Genomic DNA, 24,048 nt, shown 5'->3' with positions numbered 1-24,048 from the left:
TCCACTTCCTCAATTCTATTGGTGAAGTCTCTGCGAAGTTCAGACATTTCTTGTTTGTATGAACGCTCCATGCGTTGCACACAGGCCTCAAAATCATGTCTGGTGGGGAGTGCTTTAATATAAGCCTCCATGTCCCATCCATAGGATCTGTGGGATTCAGGGGAATGACCTGCAGAGCGGACCGAGCCTGTCTCCGAGTCAGGGGGAGAGTGAGTACGCTGCCTGGTCTTCATGTGAGGTGTGGAGCGCTGAGACATAGCTCCCTGTGAGGCTGCATGTGTGCCTGGGGTCCGGGCCGGCGCCATCTTGGACGGGGGGGGGTCGGAACGGTTTTGGCCCAAATGTGTGAAAAATCGGTCGATCTCACCTGCGGGGTGTGGATCGGAGGAACGCTGGCTGTCTCCCCCACCTCTCCTCCCCATATCAGGCCTGGATGCTTGTGCTGGGAAGCGCTGAGAGCCTCTGTATGTGCGGCGTGTGCGGGAGCTCCAGGAACAAGCGTCCTACTTCCTCATGTGCCAAGCCACGCCCCCCTTGCACAGCTTTTAGTTTATGACTGCCTATGTCATTTCTTGAGGTGCTAAAATGGCAGGGCAGTACAAAACCCCCACAAATGACCCCATTTTGGAAAGTAGACACCCCAAGGAAATTGCTGAGAGGCATGTTGAGCCCATTGAATATTTATTTTTTTTGTCCCAAGTGATTGAATAATGACAAAAAAAAAAAAAATTTACAAAAAGTTGTCACTAAATGATATATTGCTCACACAGGCCATGGGCATATGTGGAATTGCACCCCAAAATACATTCAGCTGCTTCTCCTGAGTACGGGGATACCACATGTGTGGGACTTTTTGGGAGCCTAGCCGCGTACGGGGCCCCAAAAACCAAGCACCGCCTTCAGGATTTCTAAGGGCATACATTTTTGATTTCACTCCTCGCTGCCTATCACAGTTTTGAAGGCCATAAAATGCCATGATGGCACAAACCCCCCCCCCAAATGACCCCATTTTGGAAAGTAGACACCCCAAGCTATTTGCTAAGAGGCATGGTGAGTATTTTGCAGCTCTCATTTGTTTTTGAAAATGAAGAAAGACCAGAAAAAAAATTTTTTTTTTTCTTTTTTCAATTTTCAAAACTTTGTGACAAAAAGTGAGGTCTGCAAAATACTCACTATACCTCTCAGCAAATAGCTTGGGGTGTCTACTTTCCAAAATGGGGTCATTTGGGGGGGTTTTGTGCCACCTGGGCATTCCATGGCCTCCGAAACTGTGATAGGCAGTGAAGAGTGAATTAAAAAATTTACGCCCTTAGAAAGCCTGAAGGCGGTGCTTGGTTTTCGGGGTCCCATGCGCGGCTAGGCTCCCAAAAAGTCTCACACATGTGATATCCCCGTACTCAGGAGAAGCAACAGAATTTATTTTGGGGTGTAATTTCACATATTCCCATGGCATGTTTGAGCAATATATCATTTAGTGACAACTTTGTGCAAAAAAAAAAAAAAAATTTGTCTCTTTCCTGCAACTTGTGTCACAATATAAAATATTCCATGGACTCGACATGACTCTCAGCAAATAGCTTGGGGTGTCTACTTTCCAAAATGGGGTCATTTGGGGGGGTTTTGAACTGTCTTGGCATTTTATGCACAACATTTAGAAGCTTATGTCACACATCACCCACTCTTCTAACCACTTGAAGACAAAGCCCTTTCTGACACTTTTTGATTACATGAAAAAATTATTTTTTTTTGCAAGAAAATTACTTTGAACCCCCAAAAATTATATATTTTTTTATAGCAAATGCCCTACAGATTAAAATGGTGGGTGTTTCATTTTTTTTTTTTTCACACAGTATTTGCGCAGCGATTTTTCAAACGCATTTTTTGTGGAAAAAACACACTTTTTTAAATTTTAATGCACTAAAACACACTATATTGCCCAAATGTTTGATGAAATAAAAAAGATGATCTTAGGCCGAGTACATGGATACCAAACATGACATGCTTTAAAATTGCGCACAAACGTGCAGTGGCAACAAAATTAATACATTTTTAAAAGCCTTTAAAAGCCTTTACAGGTTACCACTTTAGATTTACAGAGGAGGTCTACTGCTAAAATTACTGCCCTTGATCTGACGTTCGCGGTGACACCTCACATGCATGGTGCAATTGCTGTTTACATTTGACGCCAGACCGACGCTTGCGTTCGCCTTAGCGCGAGAGCAGGGGGGACAGGGGTGCTTTTTTTTTTTTCTTTATTATTTTTTTCTTTTTTATCTTATTTTTAAACTGTTCCTTTCATTTTTTTTTTTAATCATTTTTATTGTTATCGCAGGGAATGTAAATATCCCCTATGATAGCAATAGGTAGTGACAGGTACTCTTTTTTGAAAAAATTGGGGTCTATTAGACCCTAGATCTCTCCTCTGCCCTCAAAGCATCTGACCACACCAAGATCGGTGTGAAAAAATGCTTCCCCAATTTCCCAATGGCGCTGTTTACATCCGGCGAAATCTAAGTCATAAAATGCTCGTAGCTTCCGGTTTCTTAGGCCATAGAGATGTTTGGAGCCACTTTGGTCTCTGATCAGCTCTATGGTCAGCTGGCTGAATCACCGGCTGCATTCTCAGGTTCCCTGTTGAGACAGGAGAGCCAGAGAAAAACACGGAAGATGGTGGGGGGGGGGGGGCATTTCCTCCCACTGCTTGTAAAAGCAGTCTAGAGGCTAATTAGCCGCTAGGATTGCTTTTACATGAAAGCCGACCGCTGGCTGAAAAGAATGATACCAAGATGATACCTAAACCTGCAGGCAATATTCTGGTATAACCACTCAAAGTCGTGAATGGCGTACCTGAAGACAAAAAAATGGTTAACAATAAAGCACAGTAAACGGTAAAGTATAAAAAATTGCATAACTGAAAAGCAAACATGATAAAACATAATAACAATAAAACATTGCAGAATAGAATACAGTAAAAAAGAGCAGAACAATAGAGAGAGAGAATAGAGAGAGAGAGAGAACAATAAAACAACAACTATTTATTTTTTTTTATTTTTGTTTGTGTTTTTTTTTTTTTTTTTTACACTTTTTTTTTGTAACTGTAACTTTTATAACTGTAACCGGTTCCAGGTTCGGGTCTCTCAAAATGCGATGGCATCTTGGGAGACCCTGTGAAAGTGTGCCTAGTCTGTGCAATGCTGTACCCTACACTAATACTCAACTAGTGAATGGTAGCGTTCAAAACATTCACCAATGCAAAGACCAGGATTGTCAGGACAGGAGGGACAATAATAGCGGGTGTCACGCCTATATCCGCGCTTGCTGTAGACACGACATCTTTTTTGGGGGGGTTCGTTGGGTAGGGGTACTCGGGAGGACATAAAGAAAATGCCTCTCATGCAGCCGACTGCATTTGGTTGGGGATGTGAATGGGGGAAGTGCGGGCGCTGCAGAAGTGGTGGGTTCCCAATTAGGATTGGCGAATGCAGCAGGAAGGGCACTATGGGCACGACGTTCCTGTGTTTGTCTTCTTGGTGGCAGCGGGACACTACTTGTGCTTGCCACCTCACCAGCTTGAACTGCACTTATGGGACTCGCCACGTCACCAAGTGTTACTGCAGTGCTGGTTTGACTACGACCGGGGTGTACTAGGCCGCTGGTGCTTGCCAGTTCACCAAAACGCTACAAAAAAAAACTGTTAGCGATCGCAGGGATCAGGCCTGACTCTGCGAACGCTGCAGTTATGCGTTTAGTGTTTTGTAAGTGACAGTGATCGATCGATACTGCACTTGGGTGGGCTGGGCTGGGCCGGGCGGAGGGGCAAAACGCAGGTGCTAGCAGGTATCTGGGATGATCCCGCTAACACTGCGTTTTTGGGAATCCTAAACTGCTGGGGACGCTAGTATAGATCTGATCAGATCAGATATTGATGCGTTCAGATACTATACCACCAAGGGAGGTGTACGGTGCGTGCGTGGGTGTTAGCGGTACTGGCACTAACCTGACGCTGCCTGGGGCTGGTGCTTGCCATTTCACCAAAACGCTACCAAAAAAACTGTTAGCGATGGCAGGGATCAGGCCTGACTCTGCGAACGCTGCAGTTATGCGTTTAGTGTTTTGTAAGTGTCAGTGATCGATCGATACTGCACTTGGGTGGGCTGGGCTGGGCCGGGCGGAGGGGCAAAATGCAGGTTCTAGCAGGTATCTGGGCTGATCCCGCTAACACTGCGTTTTTGGGAACCCTAAACTGCTGGGGACGCTAGTATAGATCTGATTGGATCAGATATTGATCCGATCAGATACTATACCACTAAGGGAGGCGTATGCTGCGTGCGTGGGTGTTAGGGGTACTGGCGCTAATCTGACGCTGCCTGGGGCGACGCATATCACCGCCGGGCGATCGGGGGGCTAAACCTTTATTCGGTAATAAACGGCGGGTGCCCTGACACTATAAAAAATAAACAAACTAACCAGCGTCACCCGTAACAGTTATACGGTGATCAGTGGTGAAAGGGTTAACTAGGGGCAATCAAGGGGTTAAAACATTTATTAGGTAGTATATGGGGGTCCCTGTCGCTATAAAACGCTGACGGCGAACCTAAATATTTACCTCACTAACTAGCGTCACCAGCGACACTAATACAGCGATCAGAAAAATGATCGCTTAGCGACACTGGTGACAGGGGGTGATCAAGGGGTTAAAACTTTATTAGGGGGGGTTAGGGGGGTACCCTAGACCTAAAGGGGGCTAATACTCACTGCCCTACCACTTCTAACTATCACAAACTGACACCAATCAGTAATCAGGAAAAAAAAAAAAAAACAGCTTGGTGTCAGTTTGTGACAGGGGGGGAGGGGGGTGATTGGGGGGGGATCGGGTGGGCGATCGGGGGGGGATCGGGGGTGTTTAGTGTGCCTGGCATGTTCTACTGTGTGTGTTTGTGTTTTACACTTACTCAGATGTCTTCTCTCCTCGGCGTCGGAACGGAAACTGCCAAGCCGAGGAGAGATGACATCACATCCTCTGCCTGTGTGTACTATACACAGGCAGGGGATGTTTCTCATTGGCTGGGAGCGATCGCGAGGGGGGGGGCACGATCGGATGGCCTCCCCCTCATGTCTGATCGCTCCTAGACAAATGCCGACCGCCGCTGGCACTGGGGGGGGTCCGATCGGACCCCCGCCCGCGGGAAGGCAATCACGTACCAGGTACGTGATTTTGCCTGCCCGTGCCGCTCTGTTCACGTATATATGCGTGAGGCGGTCAGCAAGTGGTTAAACCGGGTATTGGCACTTTTGGCAGTGTGGGCAGGTGCAAAGTCCTGCTGGAAAATTAAATCAGCATCTCCATAAAGCTGGTCAGCAGAGGGCTGCGCTGACTTTGGACACAGTGGACCAACACCAGCAGATGACATGGCTCTGCAAATCATCACGGACTGTGGAAAATGTTGCATTTCATTTGGAAATCAAGGTCCCAGAGTTTGGAGGAAGAGTGGAGAGGCACAGAATCCAAGTTGCATGAGGTCCAGTGTGAAGTTTCCACAGCCTGTGATGATTTGGGGAGCCATGTTATCTACTGATAAGAGGAATGGAGGAGCTCAGCTATGAGGAAAGACTAGAGGAACTGACTTTATTATCTCGAAAAAACGATTAAGGGGGATATGATTAACATATATTAACCACTTACGGACCGCCCGGCATCATTATACGGTGGCTTTTTGACGAGGGATATCATTGTTATGGCAGGAGCTAGCTGCCATAACCCCGGTATCCTCTTCTTCAGCCCGTAGTCCTCTTCCAGATAAAAGTGGTCTCTGTGGTGGATTCGCTGCAAGATCACTTTTAATCAGTGGTGGGATAGGCCCCCCTCCCGCTGCGCTCCGGTGGTCTCCGCCACTTACCGGAGCCGCTGGTAGCGGCTGAGACTATCAGGTCCTTTCCCCAGATTGGTTGGCTGCTGAGTGAGGGTAAGATGGCCCCACTCGGCTCCATAGCATTAACTGGCGGAAGCGACGTCAAACGTCACTTCAGCCCAATACTCTTAAAAGGAGAAATTTTTTTTCAAATTACTTTTTTTTTTTATTGCATTTTAGTGTAAATATGAGATCTGAGGTCTTTTTGACCCCAGATCTCATATTTAAGAGGTCCTGTCATGCTTTTTTTTCTATTAGGAATGTTTACATTACATGACCCAGTTTTTTTTTTTTAAAAGGACAGCATCAAAATAAAAAACAAAAATTAAAATAAATAAGAAAAAAAAAATTAAAAGCGCCCTGTCCCGACGAGGCCACGCGCAGAAGCGAGCGCATACGTGAGTAGCCCACATATGAAAATGGTGTTCAAACCACACTTGTGAGATATCGCCGCAATCATTAGAACGAGAGCAATAATTCTAGCTCTAGACCTGCTTTGTAACTCAAAACTGGTAGCCTGTAGAAATTTTTAAATGTTGCCTATGGAGATTTTTAAGGGTAAAAATTTGTCACCATCCTACGAGCGGGCGCAATTTTGAAGCGTGACATGTTGGGTCAATTTACTCGGCGTAACATCATCTTTCACAATATAAAAAAAAATTGGGCTAACCTTACTTGTGTCTTATTTTTTAATTCAAAAACGTGTATTTTTTTCCAAAAAAAGTGCGCTTTAAAGACCGCTGTGCAAATACGGTGTGACAAAGTATTACAACGACTTCCATTTTATTCTCTAGGGTGTTAGAAAAAATATATATATTATATTTGGGGGTTCTAAATAATTTTCTAGCAAAAAAAAAAAAAAAATGATTTTAACTTTTAAACACCGAGTCTGAAAAATAGGCCCTTAAGTGGTTAATACATAAGTGGTCCATATAGTGAACTTGTGTACAGTTATTCACTTTCAGGTCCTTACAAAGGACAAGGTGGCGCTCTTTATGTCTGGAGTAAAAGATTTCCAAATATGGAAAGGCTTCTTCACAGTAAGAGCTGTGAAAATGTGGAATGGACTAGAGAAATCGAATGGAATGGACTCGAGAAATAATTCTGGCCAGCTCAGCAGATTGTTTAAAAAAAAAAAAAAAAAAAGAAGCTGGATGCATTCATAAAAGCACAAACTATAACAGGATGCTAACATTGATAGGTAATAACACCATTGCATGTTGATCCAAGAGATATCCGATTGGAATCAGGAAGGAATTTTTTCCCCCAGGAGCAATTTGGACCATGTTTTATAAGGTTTTTTTTTTTGCCTTCCTCTGGATCAGCTCTGGGTATAGGATTCTGCATATGAAGGTTCTCTATGTAATTGTTTTTTTTTCTATTTGTTGAACTAGCTAAACGTTTTTGTCTTTTTTAAATGTGTTTTTTTTCCCTATAAAAAAATATTAGCAGCTGCAGATTAAAATTAAATGACCTTCTCAACACTGTATTATTTATTACATTATTATTGTAGTAATTAGTAGTTTTATCTAAAGAAAGAGAAGTTTTCCTTTAAAGCACACATTGGTTGGTGAAGTGCGGTTATCGTGTGTTTCAGATGGTATACTATACAACTCCAATAAAAGAAACCTTGGAGTTTTTCATATCCTGTCTGTCCCCAGGAGGAAAGCTCATCATCACCCTCATAACAGGTGAGTTACATCGATTTCTGTTCTGTTTGTGGGATCATAAACTGGATGCAGAGCAATGCTGATGTACCAAACTCTACACCTCAGATTCTTCTTAATGTAGTCAAATCAGTGAGGTTTGTGTCTGTGACTTGCTGTACTAACATTGCTTTATTGGAATATTGATGCGGGAGGTGAAAGAGGTACATGAATTCAATATGGAAGTACCTAGAGGAAAGTTTGTGCAAAAGTAGCATTAAAGTATGGTATTTGTGTGGAAAAAAAAAATATATATATATACACACACACACACACTGTGTGTGAGGAGTACACCCCTCACATTTTTGTAAATATTTTCTTCTATCTTTTCATGTGACAACGCTGAAGAAATTACACTTTTCTACAATGTAAAGTAGTGAGTGTACAGCTTGTATAACAGTGTAAATTTGCTGTCCTCTCAAAATAACTCAACACACAGCCATTAATGTCTAAACCGCCTGCAACAAAAGTGAGTACACCCCTAAGTGAAAATGTCCAAATTGGGCCCAAAGTGTCAATATTTTCTGTGGCCACCATTATTTTCCAGCACTGCCTTAACCCTCTTTGGCATGGAGTTCCCCAGAGCTTCACAGGTTTCCACTGGAGTCCTCTTCCACTCCTCCATGATGACATCACGGAGCTGGTGGATGTTAGAGACCTTGCGCTCCTCCACCTTCCATTTGGGGATGTCCCACAGATGCTCAATAGGGTTTAGGTCTGGAGAAATTCTTGGCCAGTCCATCACCTTTACCCTCAGCTTCTTTAGCAAGGCAGTGGTCATCTTGTGGGTGTGTTTGGGATCGATATCATGTTGGAATACTGCCCATGGTCCAGTCTCTGAAGGGAGGGGATCATGCTCTGCTTCAGTATGTCACAGTACATGTTGGCATTCATGGTTCCCTCAATGAACTGTAGCTCCCCAGTGCTGGCAGCACTCATGCAGCCCCAGACCATGACACTCCCACCACCATGCTTGACTGTAGGCAAGACACACTTATCTTTGTACTCCTCACCTGGTTGCCGCCACACATGCTTGACACCATCTGAACCAAATAAGTTTATCTTGGCCTCATCAGACCACAGGACATGGTTCCAGTAATCCATGTCCTTAGTCTGCTTGTCTTCAGCAAACTGTTTGCGGTCTTTCTTGTGCATCATCTTTAGAAGAGGCTTCCTTCTGGAATGACAGCCATGCAGACCAATTTGATGCAGTGTGCGGCGTATGGTCTGAGCACTGACAGGCTGACCCCCCCACCCCTTCAACCTCTGCAGCAATGCTGGCAGCACTCATACATCTATTTCCGAAAGACAACCTCTGGATATGACGCTGAGCACGTGCACTCAACTTCTTTGTTCGACCATGGCGAGGTCTGTTCGGAGTGGAACCTGTCCTGTTCAACCACTGTATGGTCTTTACCACTGTGCCACAGCTCAGTTTCAGGGTCTTGGCAATCTTCTTATAGCCTAGGCCATCTTTATGTAGAGCAACAATTTTTTTTCAGATCCTCAGAGAGTTCTTTGCCATGAAGTGCCATGTTGAACTTCCAGTGACCAGTATGAGAGAGTGAGAGCAATAACACCAAATTTAACACACCTGCTCCCCATTCACACCTGAGACCTTGTAACACTAACGAGTCACATGACACCGGGGAGGGAAAATGGCTAATTGGGCCCAATTTGGACATTTTCGCTTAGGGGTGTACTCACTTTTGTTTTCAGCAGTTTACACATTAATGGCTGTGTGTTGAGTTATTTTGAGGGGACAGCACATTTACACTGTTAAACAAGCTGTACACTCACTACTTTACATTGTAGCAAAGTGTCATTTCTTCAGTGTTGTCACATGAAAAGATATAATAAAATATTTACAAAAATGTGAGGGGTGTACTCACTTTTGTCAGATACTGTGTGTGTATATATATATATATAAATATATATATATATATATATACTGTATTTATTGGCGTATAACACTCACTTTTTCACCATGAAAATCGGGTGCAAATAGCATGTGCGTGTTATACGCCAATACTTCAATTTTAGCTGCCTCGGAGGGGACAGAGAGGGGGGCGGGACGAGCGCCGTCAGATTACATACAGTGAGAATCTCCTGTTTACTTGGCGGTCTCTGTAATAGGAAGTCCCGTCTCCTGGGCTGCCATTGGACCACTGTTCTGTCTATCATAGGAGATTCTCACTGTATGTAATCTATCAGCGCTCATCCTGCCCCCCCTCCCTGTCCCTTCTAGGCTGCAGATGGGCATCGATCAGGCTGTACTGGTGGCAATGGTGAGGATGCTGCATTGAAGGCAATAGAAAGGCTGCAGATGGGCACCGACCCTTATTTTTCTTCAGATTTCCTTAGTTAAAATTTAGGGTTTTTTTTCTGATACTTCCCTCTTAAAATGAATGTGCGTGTTATACGCTGATAAATACGGTATATATATATATATATATATATATATATATATATATATATATATATATTATATACACACACACGCACACACGCAAATATTTTAGGTAGTAAAATGCTCTAAATGAAGAATGCTTATAGAAATCGAAGTGTTAATAGTTTAATTTTATCAACGAACAAAATGGAAAGGAAATGAACAGAAGAGAAATTAAAATCGAATCAATATTTGGTGTGACCACCCTTTGTCTTGTAAAACAGCATGAAATCTTTGAGGTACACTTGCACACAATCCTTCTGTCTCTTCATGTAATCCCAGACAGACTCCACGATGTTGAGATCAGGGCTCCGTGGGGGCCCAACCATCACTTCCAGTACTCCTTGTTCTTCTTTACACTAAAGATTTCTTAATGATATTGGCTGTATGTTTGGGGTTGTTGTCCTGCTGCAGAATACATTTGGTGCCAATCACATGCTTCCCTAATGGTATGGCATGATGGATAAGTATCTGCCTGTATTTCTCAGCATTGAGGACACCACTGATCCTGATCAAATGACATTGGCTGTATGTTTGGGGTCGTTGTCTTGCTGCAGAATAAATCTGGTGCCAATCACACGCCTCCCTGATGGTATGGAATGCTGGAGAAGTATCTGCCTGTATTTCTCAGCATTGAGGACACCACTGATCCTGATCAAATCTCCAACTCCATTTGCAGAAAGCAGGCCCCAACATTGCAAGGAACCTCCACCGTGCTTCACTGTTGCCTGCAGACACTCATTATACAGCTCTCCAGCCCTTCAGTAAACAAACTGCCTCCTGCTACAGCCAAATATTTCATATATTGGTGTCCATTTATGAAACTGAGATGAGCTACAATCCTGATGATCGCAGCTCTCCTCATATCATTAGCAGTTTATAAAAACGGAGATGATCACTGGAGACCATGTTCTTCCCGGATCATCTCAGCACACAGAGAATCTGTGATTGACAAAAACAGACAATTTATGAAGGTGCGATCTCGGCACCTCACTGGTCATCTCTGTCAGAATTCTTCTACAAGTTTCTCCAGCCCAGAGGTGGAGATTCAGGGAGAGGAGGGAGAATCCCGGTAGAACTGAGGTGGAAGGTTATTGACTTCATTCTTCCTCAATCAGACCCCCCAAGACAGTAAACATGTCCCCCTGCCATGTTTATGTAGATATACAGTATCTGACAAAAGTGAGTACACCCCTCACATTTTTGTAAATATTTTATTATATCTTTTCATGTGACAACACTGAAGAAATGACACTTTGCTACAATGTAAAGTAGTGAGTGTACAGCTTGTATAACAGTGTAAATTTGCTGTCCCCTCAAAATAACTCAACACACAGCCATTACTGTCTAAACCGTTGGAAACAAAAGTGAGTACACCCCTAAGTGAAAATGTCCAAATTGGGCCCAATTAGCCATTTTCCCTCATCGGTGTCATGTGACTCATTAGTGTTACCAGGTCTCAGGTGTGAATGGGGAGCAGGTGTGTTAAATTTGGTGTTATCGCTCTCACTCTCTCATACTGGTCACTGGAAGTTCAATAAGGCACCTCATGGCAAAGAATTCTATGAGGATCTGAAAAAAATGAAATGTTGCTCTACATAAAGATGGCCTAGGCTATAAGAAGATTGCCAAGACCCTGAAACTGAGCTGCAGCACAGTGGCCAAGAAAATACAGCGGTTTAACAGGACAGCTTCCATTCAGAACAGGCCTCGCCATGGTCGACCAAAGAAGTTGAGTACACGTGCTCATCGTCATATCCAGAGGTTGTCTTTGGTAAATAGACGTATGAGTGCTGCCAGCATTGCTGCAGAGGTTGAAGGGGTGGGGGTCAGCCTGTCAGTGCTCAGACCATACGCCACACACTGCATCAAAATTGGTCTGCATGGCTGTTGTCCCAGAAGGAAGCCTCTTCTAAAGATGATGCATAAGAAAGACTGCAAACAGTTTGCTGAAGACAAGCACACTAAGGACATGGATTACTGGAACCATGTCCTGTCGTCTGATGAGACCAAGATAAACTTATTTGGTTCAGATGGTGTCAAGCCTGTGTGGTGGCAACCAGGTGAGGAGTACAAAGACAAGTGTGTCTTGCCTACAGTCAAGCATGGTGGTGGGAGTGTTGTGGTCTGGGGCTGCATGAGTGCTGCCAGCACTGGGGGGACCATGAATGCCAACATGTACTGTGACATACTGAAGCAGAGCATGATCCCCTCCCTTTGTAGAATGGGCCGCAGGTCAGTATTCCAACATGATACACACCTCCAAGACAACCACTGCCTTGCTAAAGAAGCTGAGGGTAAAGGTGATGGACTGGCCAAGCATGTCTCCAGACCTAAACCCTATTGAGCATCTGTGGGGCATCCTCAAACGGAAGGTGGAGGAGCGCAAGGTCTCTAACATTCACCAGCTCCGTGATGTCATCATGGAGGAGTAGAAGAGGACTCCAGTGGCAACCTGTGAAGCTCTGGTGAACTCCATACCCAAGAGGGTTAAGGCAGTGCTGGAAAATAATGGTGGCCACACAAAATATTGAAACTTTGGGCCCAATTTGGACTTTTCACTTAGGGGTGTACTCACTTTTGTTGCCAGCGGTTTAGACATTAATGGCTGTGTGTTGAGTTATTTTGAGGGGACAGCAAATTTACACTGTTATACAAGCTGTACACTCACTACTTTACATTGTAGCAAAGTGTCATTTCTTCAGTGTTGTCACATGAAAAGATAATAAAATATTTACAAAAATGTGAGGGGTGTACTCACTCTTGTGAGATACTGTATTTGTATATTTTACATTATATATTATATACTATCATTACATCAGGGTCCCCAGAGAGCTTGTCACGTTACCTGCCACAAGATGCAGCTTGTCTTGTCGCCTGCCACCAAATGTAGATTGTCACCTGCTGTGTCACCTGCCACCAGATGCAGCATATATGCATTGCCTGGGTCCCAGAGAGAAGACGGGCAGTGAGAGATGATGTAATCTATCTGCTGCCTGCAGTGACACAGTGAGGGCGGAACAGCGGTGACAGGCTAGGGTATACAGACAAACTAGGGTAGTATAGAGTTCCCCCCATCCCCCCTCCATCCTCCATGGCCTGCATTCACCTGGCGCCACCCTTGCTCAGGAGCTCCTGTGAGAAAAATTCCTCCCGGCTCTATCATATGGGTGGAGCAAGGGAGGAGACTCACTCTCACACTGATCTCCGGGCTCTGGCTGTATCACTGGAGCACCGAGTGTAGACTCAGTGAGAGTGCCGTGGCTGTGTGGGACAGCTCTGTGTCAGGCAGCCCGCAACACTATTACTGAGTCTGCACTCGGTGCGAATCATGCAGGTAGTGCCTGCCGTGCTCTGACGCCTCTCTCAAATTGCTGCCTGGGTCCATTGGGAGCCATGGTAGGACTGGTTCTGGACCCGGGGCTATGGGCCCCAGAAGCCACCCCCTAGCAACGCCACTGGTCTCCAGTATTGAAGCCAGAGACAACCAGACAATTAACAGGTTCAGAAGAATGTCAGCAATGGCATCCTGTTTATTTCCCCTAGTATGGGTTTCCTTTTAACATCTGTAGATATCTCCTAAAATGTATTTGTAAATGTAAGGGTAAAGGTCAAAAGCAAAAAGTGACTTTGTTCATTTAATAAAGGTGATGCTAGATGTTGTCAATGACCGTGTATGGTGCCTGTGATTGGCTGCTCCTGGAAAGTCACACCTCTCACTCTCACTGATTGTTCTACAGGGGACTGCGGATGGAGTAAGTTGTACAAGAGACACAAATGGCTTTCACAGGAAGAATATTGCATGGATTTGTGTTCGGAGGACGTCACTGGTATCCTTGATACTATCTCTGTGAGATACGAGACCCATGACATCGACTCGTACTTCGACATCACCGAGTGTTTTGTAGAGGGCAGTGACGTTGGCGGGATGTTGCTCGATGCGGTCACAGAGAAATTGCATTTTGCAGAAACGGCACCCGCTGACATCAAAGCAAAAATCATGGAGGACCTGCAAAGCCCGGAATTCAGCGTCAGGAGAGATGGCAAGATTTTGTTGGATACAAGGATTAAAGCAATTGTGGTTGGGTAGCAAATAGTTTTTTTACTTTTCAAAAAGTTTTCTCAACTGACACCTGTCATTCGAGACATCCTCAGATTGTCATTGTGACCTTCCTATAATAATGCTTGTTTTTCGGGCTGTATTTGACTTTAACCCTATTTGAATCTCCTACATCACAGGTCTGGAATAGGGAAAAGCAAAATCTGGAGTTCTCTTTTCACAAAAAATGTGAATTTAAAGTGGTTGTAACCCTCAGACATGAACATGAACAAAGCATATCCCTCTAGTCTATAGTGTGTACTTGTCAATCCAGAACACTAAGTGTCATTTCTGTCTGCTGCTTCGTTCCTCAGCATGTATCACTACTAATGCCCTGTACACACGGTCGGATTTTCCGACGGAAAAAGTGCGATCGGATTGTGTTGTCAGAAATTCCGATCGTGTGTGGGTTCCATTGGACTTTTTCCGTCGGAATTTCCGACACACAAAGTTTGAGAGCAGGCTATAAAATTTTCCGACAACAAAATCTGATCCTTTAAATTCCGATCGTGTGGACACAAATCCGACGCACAAAGTGCCACGCATTCTCAGAATAAATTAAGAGACGAAAGCTATTGGCTGCTGCCCCGTTTATAGTCCCAACGTACGTGATTTACGTCACCGCGTTCAGAACGATCGGATTTTCCGACAACTTTGTGTGACCGTGTGTATGCAAGACAAGTTTGAGCCAACATCCGTGGGAAAAAATCCATTGATTTTGTTGTCGGAATGTCCGAACAAAGTCCGACCGTGTGTACGGGGCATAACAAGTTTTCCTGACACCAAAAGGAAAAAAAAGGTGTCAGGGGAGGGATCTGCAGCAGATTGACAGCCTCAGCTCTGTTCCTGTGTGAAGGGGGTGTGTCCCTTCCCTCCAATCAGCTCTCAGAGTTCTCCTCACTGAGCTCTGCAGAGTGTAACTTCAGCTCTCCGCCCCCTTTTTTCTGAACTCTCAGACAACCATATAAATTCAGCACTTTGAATGGATGTAGAGAAAAGAAGATTGCAGATAGACAGATAAAACTTACAGTATGTAGGGGGATTTGCTTCATCTCTGTGTATCACCTGAGGCCAGTCACTTTACTGGGTATATGTAAAGGTTTACAACCACTTTAAAGCGGTATTAGACCCAAACACAAGCTTTTATTATATTGCAGCTTACCAAATCTCAGATGTGATGGCTGCATTAGTTTTCTTTTTTTTAGGCTTTCTTTCTTCTATTTTCCAGCCAGTAAGTTTGCTGTTTTTCAAAAGCACAAACTCTCCAGCAGAACTGATCAGCTTACATGGATGGAACGAACCACCTAACACTGGCAGGGGGTGATAAAATGATCAGCATTTATTTATTCATGCAAAACCTTTACCCCAAAAGGAAACTTTAATGCCCTGTACACACGATAGGATTTTCCGATGGAAAATGTGTGATAGGACCTTGTTGTCAGAAATTCCGACCGTGTGTAGGCTCCATCACACATTTTCCATAGGAATTTCTGACACACGAAGTTTGAAAGCAGGATATAACATTTTCCGACAACAAAATCCCATTCGGAAACTCCGATCGTGTGTACACAATTCCGACGCACAAAGTGCCACGCATGCTCGGAATCAAGCAGAAGAGCCGCACTGGCTATTGAATTTCATTTTTCTCGGCTTGTCGTATGTGTTGTACGTCACCGCGTTTTTGACGTTCGGAATTTCCGACAAGATTTGTGTGACCGTGTGTATGCAAGTCAAGTTTGAGCCAACATCCGTCAGAAAAAATCAGATGGATTTTGTTGTCGGAAAATCCTATCGTGTGTACAGGGCATAACTGATTATAAAGTGTGAGTTGGAGTTTGGGTTTAAATTGTTAATGGTTTAAGGTCCCTTTCATACAATAAGTCAGCTCAGATCCGCCTGTCTGTTTTTCCAGGCAGATCCAACCGGGCCATCCATTGACTCCTATGGGCAGGCGGATGTCAGCGGAGATGTGTCTACTGACACCCGTCTGCCATCCGATCCGCTCAGGACAGAAATATGGCGATACGTCTATCATCTGTCTTGGCGGATCGGATGAGATCTGATGACTTGCTGTCCGTTTTCGTCCAATCTCTCCATAGAGATCAGCGGGGCTCTGACAGGTCCCTCCCCGGTCAGTGTGCAGAGACGGGCCTGTCATCCGCCGGCTCAGCGAGGATCAACGGAGCGATCTCCCCCCTGTGTGAAAGGGGCCTGCTAAAACATTTGATGCATTTGTTACCCCAGCACTTCATACTCCTGATATGTGCCTGCTGTACATATTCCTGCTCTTTTTTTTATTGCTTCCTTTGTGTATAATACCTGGTGTTCCTGCCAGTCTCTCTGCTTTCCTATTCAAAACTGACCACACTAAGCAGGAGAATACACCATGGTCAGATCTCTAGCTATCCTGCAAACTCAGGACATGTCTGATCATTGGAGGAGAGCAGGCTGACACCTCCCCCCACGCATAGCCTTTCACTGAGAAGATCAGTGTGCTGCTGCTTCTCCACCCCCAGCTCTTATGCAACTGAGAACAGAGGGAATATGATCACTAATGCCTCGTACACACGATCAGACTTTTCAACAACAAAACCGTTGAATTTTATTTTGAAGGGTGTTGGCTCAAACTCGTCTTGCATACACACAAATGTTGGCCAACAATTACGAACGCAGTGACATACTAGACGTACTACATGGTTTTTCAGCTCTTCAGCGCCACCCTTTGGGCTCCTTCTGCTAATTTCGTGTTAGTAGAAGTTTGGTGAGTGTTGATTTGTGCTTTTCAGTTCATTTCTGAGCGGCCGTTCGTCAACCAAACATGTTGCGGAATTGCGGAGATAACGTGTTATTTATTATTGGCCTTGGAGTTGTTGCTTTGACATTATTTTTTAGTTGAATAATAATGATTTGATTTGTTACATTTTTGTATGCATAGAATGCACTTTTTGGTTAAGTTCTATTGGCGGATATCATGTCTAATTTTATTTGTCTTCTTTTTTTAATGCACAATAAAAAAATTGTGTAGAATAATACTTGGCTCTGTGTTTTACTTCAAATGACAGTTTGTATTTTTTAAAATGTAAATGCCACTGTACTCCCAATGTAAAATTAACAAGAGACACCAACATAGTTTTATCTTTGATCAAAAACTACGGGATAATGGTGTTGTGGTAACTTGCCCAAAAAAAAAAATAAAAAAAAAAAAAGCAGCATAATAATATTATTCTTGATATCACTAGAAAAAAAAAGCCTTTGAAAATTTGTTTGCAATAACTCCATCAGTATCACCAGCAAAGCAGCTTCATTATTATCCCATTAAAGAAGAAGAGAATTGTGCGCTGCATTTGGAGATTTCATAATTTGCCGCGTCACGAATGTTAATTCTCCATTATGAGCGCTAGTTTACAAGACCAACCGCTTCTGCTTCTGGCTCCTCCTTGCTTCCGAGCATGCCTGTTTGTACTTTGGACTTTTGTCCGACGGACTTGTGTACACACACTCGGAAAGTCTGACAACACACATTTGTTGGCGGAAAATTTGAAGACATGCTATCCAACATTTGTTGGTTGAAAGTCCGACAACAATTGTCTGATGGAGCATACACACGGTCGGATTGTCCGCCAACAGCCTGTCATCAAACATTTCCCGTCGGAAAATCCGATCATGTGTACGAGGCTTTAGAGACACCTACCAGGGAACATACCTAACCCATTGATCACCACTAGTGTTAACCCCTTCCCTGGCAGTGTACTTTATACAGTAATCAGTGCATCTTTATAGCGATCTGTCCATCACAATGTCGCAGTCCCACTAAAAATCGCTGATCACCCCCATTACTATTAAAATAAAATAATAATAAAAATAAAAATGCCATAAGTCTATTCCCTATTTTGTAGACGCTTTAACTTTTGCGCAAACCAATCAATATACGCTTATTGCGATTTTTTTTTTTTTTTTTATACCAAAAATATGTAGAATACATATTGGCCTAAACTGATGAAGAAATTCGTTTTTTTACATTTTTTTTGGATATGTTTTATAGCAAAAAGTTAAAAAAAATTTTTTTTTTTTTCAAAATTTTCGCTCCTTTTTTTAGTTTATAGCGCAAAAAATAAAAATGGCAGAGGTGACCAAATACCACCAAAATAAAGCTCTATTTGTGGGGGGGGGGGACATACATTTTGTTTGGGTACAACGTCGAACGACCGCGCAATTGTCAGTTAAATTGGAGCAGTGCCGTATAGCAAAAAATAGTCTGGTCATTAAGGAAGCAAATTCTTCCGGTCCTTAAGTGGTTAAATTGTATCTTGCAAAAATATAGAGGTGGTTATGGCAACACTGTGATTTCACATTTCCAGAATACAAGGACTGTTGTCAAAGTTTGCTAAAGAAACATGAGATTAAAAATTCCCTTTGTGACCAGCAGATGGCGCATTCTGTTTTGGTTCAGCTAGAGACATCAATGTTGATGCAGCATTGTATACAATACATATATAGAAAGAGACTGTGAATGATGGGTGAATGATGGGTGATTGATGGGTGAATGATGGGTGATTGATGGGTGATTGATGGGTGAATGATGGGTGATTGATGGGTCCCTTCTCTAATAATATTAATGGCCTCTTATTGTTGCTATTTTAAAGCCAAAAATGGCCAGCTGGCAAATAATCTAAATAACCAGAAAACACTGGATGTTAGAGAATGAATGGGGAATAAGTAGCGAATAACGAGCGTGTTATTATTTATGAACATTATACACTCACCGGCCACTTTATTGCACCTTGTTAGTCCCGGGTTGGACCCCCTTTTGCCTTCAGAACTGCCTTCATTCTTCAAAGCAAAGATTCAACAAGGTGTTGGAAACATTCCTCAGAGATTTTGCTCCATATTGACATGATAGCATCACGCAGTTGCTGCAGATTTGTTGGCTGCACATCTATGATGTGAATCTCCTGTTCCACCACATCCCAAAGGTGCTCTATTGGATTGAGATCTGGTGAGTGTGGAGGCCATTGGAGTACAGGGACCTCATTGTCCAGTGGTGAGATGATTGGAGCTTTGTGACATGGTGCATTATCCTGCTGGAAGGAGCCATCAGAAGATGGGGACACTGTAGTCATAGAGGGGTGGACATGGTCAGCAACAATACTCAGGTAGGCCGTGGTGTTTAATCGATGCTCATTTGGTACTAAGGGGCCCAAAGTGTTCCAAGAAAATATCCCCCACACCATTACATCACCACCAGTCTGAACCATTGATACAAGACAGGATGGATCCATGATTTCATGTTGTTTACACCAAATTCTGACCGGACCATCTGAATGTTGCAGCTGAAATTGAGACTCATCAGACCAGGTAACTTTTTCCAATCTTCTATTGTCCAATTTTGGTGATCCTGTGCAAATTGTAGCCTCAGTTTCCTGTTCTTAGCTGACAGGAGTGGCACCCGGTGTGGTCTTCTGCTGCTGTAGCCCATCTGTTTCAAGGTTTGATGTGTTGTGCATTCAGAGATGGTATTCTGCATACCTTGGTTGTAACAAGTTACAAGGTTACAAGCTATTTGAGTTACTGTTGCCTTTTTATCCTTTCTGCCCATTCTCCTCTGTCATCTATAAGGCATTTTCCTCCACACAACTGCCGCTCACTGGATATTTTCTCTTCTTCGGACCATTCTCTGTAAACCCGAGAGATGGTTGTGCGTGACAATCCCAGTAGATCAGACCAGCCCATCTGGCACCAACAACCATGCCACGTTCAAAGTCACTTAAATCCCCTTTCTTCCCCATTCTGATGCTCGGTTTGAACTTCAGCAAGTCATCTTCACCCCGTCTAGATGCCCAAATGCATTGAGTTGCTGCCATGTGATTGGCTGATTAGCAATTTGTGTTACCAAGCAAAAGGTGTACCTAATAAAGTGGCCGGTGAGTGTATAATTGCCTGTAATAAATAAAACAAAAATCCGTTTCACTTCTCTGATTTCTCTGCAGTTTCTGTTACTTTACAATTACAAGTAAGTACGACTAAGGCTATTGCCGAAACGCGTCAGATTTATTGTTTTATTGTCACTCTGATGGACCAATAAACGTCACTTCAAGGATTACAGTTTTGCCGGCTCTCCTTATTACTGACTGCTGTGGGAACTCTGTGATTTGTATAGTACATAACTACTTCAATGAATACAAGTATTAAATGCAAATGTCGGATGTGTTTTATGGCGAAACAGAACACAGTCTCAGATCGCACCCAGTTCATTCTGTGATTGATAACGGCAACCTACTCAAATGCAAAACTCAGGAAATCTACTGTATTTGTGGTTGCGCAATGCTTTTAACCACATCAATACCCGGCACATTTACCCCCTTCCTGCCCAGGCCATATTTCAGCTTTCAGCGCTGTCACACTTTGAATGACAATTGCGCGGTCATGCAACACTGTAACCATGTGAATTTTTTTATCATTTTCTTCACACAAATAGAGCTTTCTTTTGGTGGTATTTAATCACTCCTGGGTTTTTTATCTTTTCCTAAAAAAAAAAAAAAAAGACCAAAAATTAGGTGGCACTGATGGGCGGCACTGGTGGGCACTGGGCACAGATAGGCGGCACTGGTGGGCACAGATAGGCAGTATGGATAGGCAGCACTGATGGGCGGCATTGATGAGCAGCAGTGATGATAGCCAGAACTGACTGGCATCAATAAATGCCACTGATTGCTGGCACTTGTGGGTACAGATTGCTGGCACTTGTGGGCACTGATTGGTGGCAATTGTGGGCACTGATTGGCACTGATTGCTGGCAGTGGTGGGCACACAGTTCTGGCACTGGTGGCACTTAATTGTAATCAGGGCACTGATGATCAGTGCCCTGATTACATCCCTAGATGTCCTCTGTGAGGAAATGCCGCTGATCGGCTCTCCTCTCCTCACACTCTGTCAGTGTGAGGCAAGGAGCGCCAATTACCAGCATCTCTGTGTTTACATGTGACCGGCTGTGATTAGACACAGCCGATCACATGGTCAAAGAGCCGCGGCTCTTTACACAGATCGGGGTCACGCCATATCCTAGCAACACGGCGTGGCCACAATCGCCGCTCTCCGCACCCCCGGGGGCGAGCAAGAGCGGTCGTTCTGGGCGGCCGTCATATGACGTCCACCCAGAACAAGAGCCGCGCTGCCCAGCCATCATTTGACTGCCGGTGGGCAGGAAGAGGTTAAACAGCCTGTCTGTGTCACCTCTACCAGCATGTCACCAACTTAAAAAATTGCAGGTAAACTCATAGAAAAAGTATTTTAAATGCACCTGTGCGTTTTCCGAATTTTATTGACTTGCATTGTGCCTCTGAACTTTCTAGATCGGGGCTTCTCAACCAGGGTTCCAAAGGTTGCTTGGGTTTCCTTGAGCAATTTCTGCCCCTCAGATAAGTCCTCACTGACACCATTGATCTTTTTAGCTATCTGTAAGGGGGTAATTCTTCCCAATGACCACAAGTGTAAAGAGCGTTCTTCCCACCGACCATCACTCTAATGTACCATGAGTTGTAGATATAGTCATTATTAGTAGGGGTTCCCTGAGATTGGAAAGTTATTTCAAGGGTTCATCTGTGTTGAAAAGGTTGAGAAAGGCTGTCCTAGAGAGTAGACTAGTCAAGGACATTGTCAATTCCCTTTTCACAGCCTCCTCCTTACATCATAGCCCTCTCCTCTTCTGCATCAAACTACTTGTCTGTGCTGGCCCAGCTCCTCCATTCCTCCCATCCCCACCCTACATAACCTTTTGGTAAACATCACATCCAAGATGGTGGTGCCCAACAGCACTCTCGGGGGTTTTAGAGTTCTACACGATGGTATTTTTGTGGTATTTGATCACCTCCTCTTTTTTTTTTTTTTTTTTGGGGGGGGGCGCTATATACAAAAAAAAAAAACAAACAAAAATCTAATTTGTTCATCAGTTTAGGCCAAAAAAAAAAAAAATTCCAATAAGCGTATATTGATTGGTTTGCACAAAAGTTATAGCGTCTACAAACTATGGGATATTTTTATTTATTTACTAGTAATGGCGGTGATCAACAACTTATAGCGGGACTGCGATATTGCGGCAGACATTCTGACACTAACGTGACCCTTTTTGGGAACCAGTGACACTAATATAGTGATCAGTGCTAACAAATATACACTGTCACTGTACTAATGACACTGGCTGGGAAGGGGTTAACATCAGGGGACATCAAAGGGTTAAATGTGTGCCTAGCCAGTGTTTTACTATACTGTGGGAGGTGCTTTTACTAGGGGAAGAGATGGATCCTAGTCCCTATCTTGTTTACATAGGCAGATTGTAGTCTTCGTCTCTGGATGATGATTGGTGGGTGTCGGCGAACAGATGCAGCATCCACCTAGGGAAGTATGAATGGGGGGGGGATACTAATACTTCTCTTTTAAGATTTAAAAAAAACCTTTTGCCTTTAGAAGCACTTTAAACAAAAGAAAAAAAAATGTGGGGGCTGAAGTGCCACTCTGAAGACTATCTAAACCCAACACCAAAAAATAATATATTGCTCCTTATCAGTCTTTAGCTGTGGTGGCTGCATTTCATTTTCACCTGTCCTTCAGTGACAACACTCACTGTACTGTACTGTATCTATGGAGTGTTGTCAGCGTAGGACAGGACTACAGAACCCTCCCTCTCTCTTCTTCTCCATAACTTTGGGGTGGTGCCTCTAATCCACATGGGGAACTGGGGACAATGTAACTGATACATATAAAAAAAAAAAATGGAGCGCTGTTCCTAAATTAAATATTGTGACTTGAATTAAAGAAGTGTAATAAAGTGACTAGTGCATACATGAGATAAGTGCTAGGTGAAATAAACTTAAATAATAATAATAATAAAAAATCAACCACAAAGGTTGCTACAAATGTGAAACAATGTCTGAATGAGTGCTGGTGTGAGATCACTCAACATACACAAAAAATAATAGCAACAAATTGTTGTATCAACCACAAAGATTACTAAACAAAAGTGAAACAATGGGGGTTATTTACGAAAGGCAAATCCACTTTGCACTACAGGTGCAAAGTTCACTTGAAATTGCACTGAAAGTGCATTTGGAAGTGCAGTCGCTGTAGATCCGAGGGGGACATGCAAGGAAATAAAAAACAGCATTTTAGCTTGTACATGATTGGATGATAAAAATCAGCAGAGCTTCCCCTCATTTCAGATCTTCCCCTTAGATTTACAGGGACTGCACTTCTAAGTGCACTTTGTACTTGTAGTTTGTAGTGCAAAGTGGATTTGCCTTTCGTAAATAACCCCCACTGTCTGAATACGTGCCTGTGTACTTTTGTTCAACATACACAAAAAAAATGAATTGTTAGCGCTCATATGATTGCGGCAAATTGAATAAAAAATAAATCTAAGCAGAAAGTCCCATATACTGCTCTCATATGCAGAGATCAATGGTAAAATGTTGAAAGAAGTCTAATCTATATCACAATGTCCCATATAGAAAGATTAGTCTCTTACCGGATAGGATGGATCCCTATTACAGAGATCAAACTTGCTTTGTGGATATGACCACTAACATGTAAATGATTCTCTTGATTAGCCAAGATCCAAATGCTTCAGAACTCAGGTGTTACCAGAACCAAAGAGTAGGATTACTTTCATGGACATGCAGATTGTTTGTATCACGGTAATTGCCAGCTTGGGTGTCTCAGAATGAAACACTACATCCACTGTATGTTTAAAGCGGTGTTCCAGCCACAATTTTTTTTTTCTTTTTTAAAGTCAGTGGCTACAAACACTGCAGCCACTGACTTCGAATAAGGACACTTACCTGTCCAGGGAGCCCGCGATGTCGGCCCCCCGAGGCCGATCCGTTTATCAGATCG

The 24,048-nt window shown here is 43.5% G+C and overlaps 1 protein-coding gene across 2 annotated transcripts in view; it reads left to right on the top strand.

Annotated features, from left to right (window-relative positions):
- LOC141147122 (histamine N-methyltransferase-like) overlaps positions 1-17,193 on the top strand; it is a 70,061-nt gene extending 52,868 nt beyond the window's left edge. For both annotated transcript variants that reach the window (XM_073634248.1, XM_073634247.1), the window contains exons 6-7: positions 7,507-7,600; positions 13,805-17,193. In XM_073634248.1, coding sequence (XP_073490349.1) covers positions 7,507-7,600; positions 13,805-14,154 — 444 coding nt within the window. In that variant the 3' untranslated portion in view covers positions 14,155-17,193. The remainder of the gene's footprint in view (positions 1-7,506; positions 7,601-13,804) is intronic.
- Positions 17,194-24,048: the final 6,855 nt, after the last annotated feature.

The sequence above is a fragment of the Aquarana catesbeiana genome, linkage group LG06 (assembly GCF_042186555.1).
Source record: "Aquarana catesbeiana isolate 2022-GZ linkage group LG06, ASM4218655v1, whole genome shotgun sequence".
Lineage (NCBI taxonomy): Eukaryota > Metazoa > Chordata > Amphibia > Anura > Ranidae > Aquarana > Aquarana catesbeiana.
This window is presented reverse-complemented; position numbering and strand designations above follow the sequence as displayed.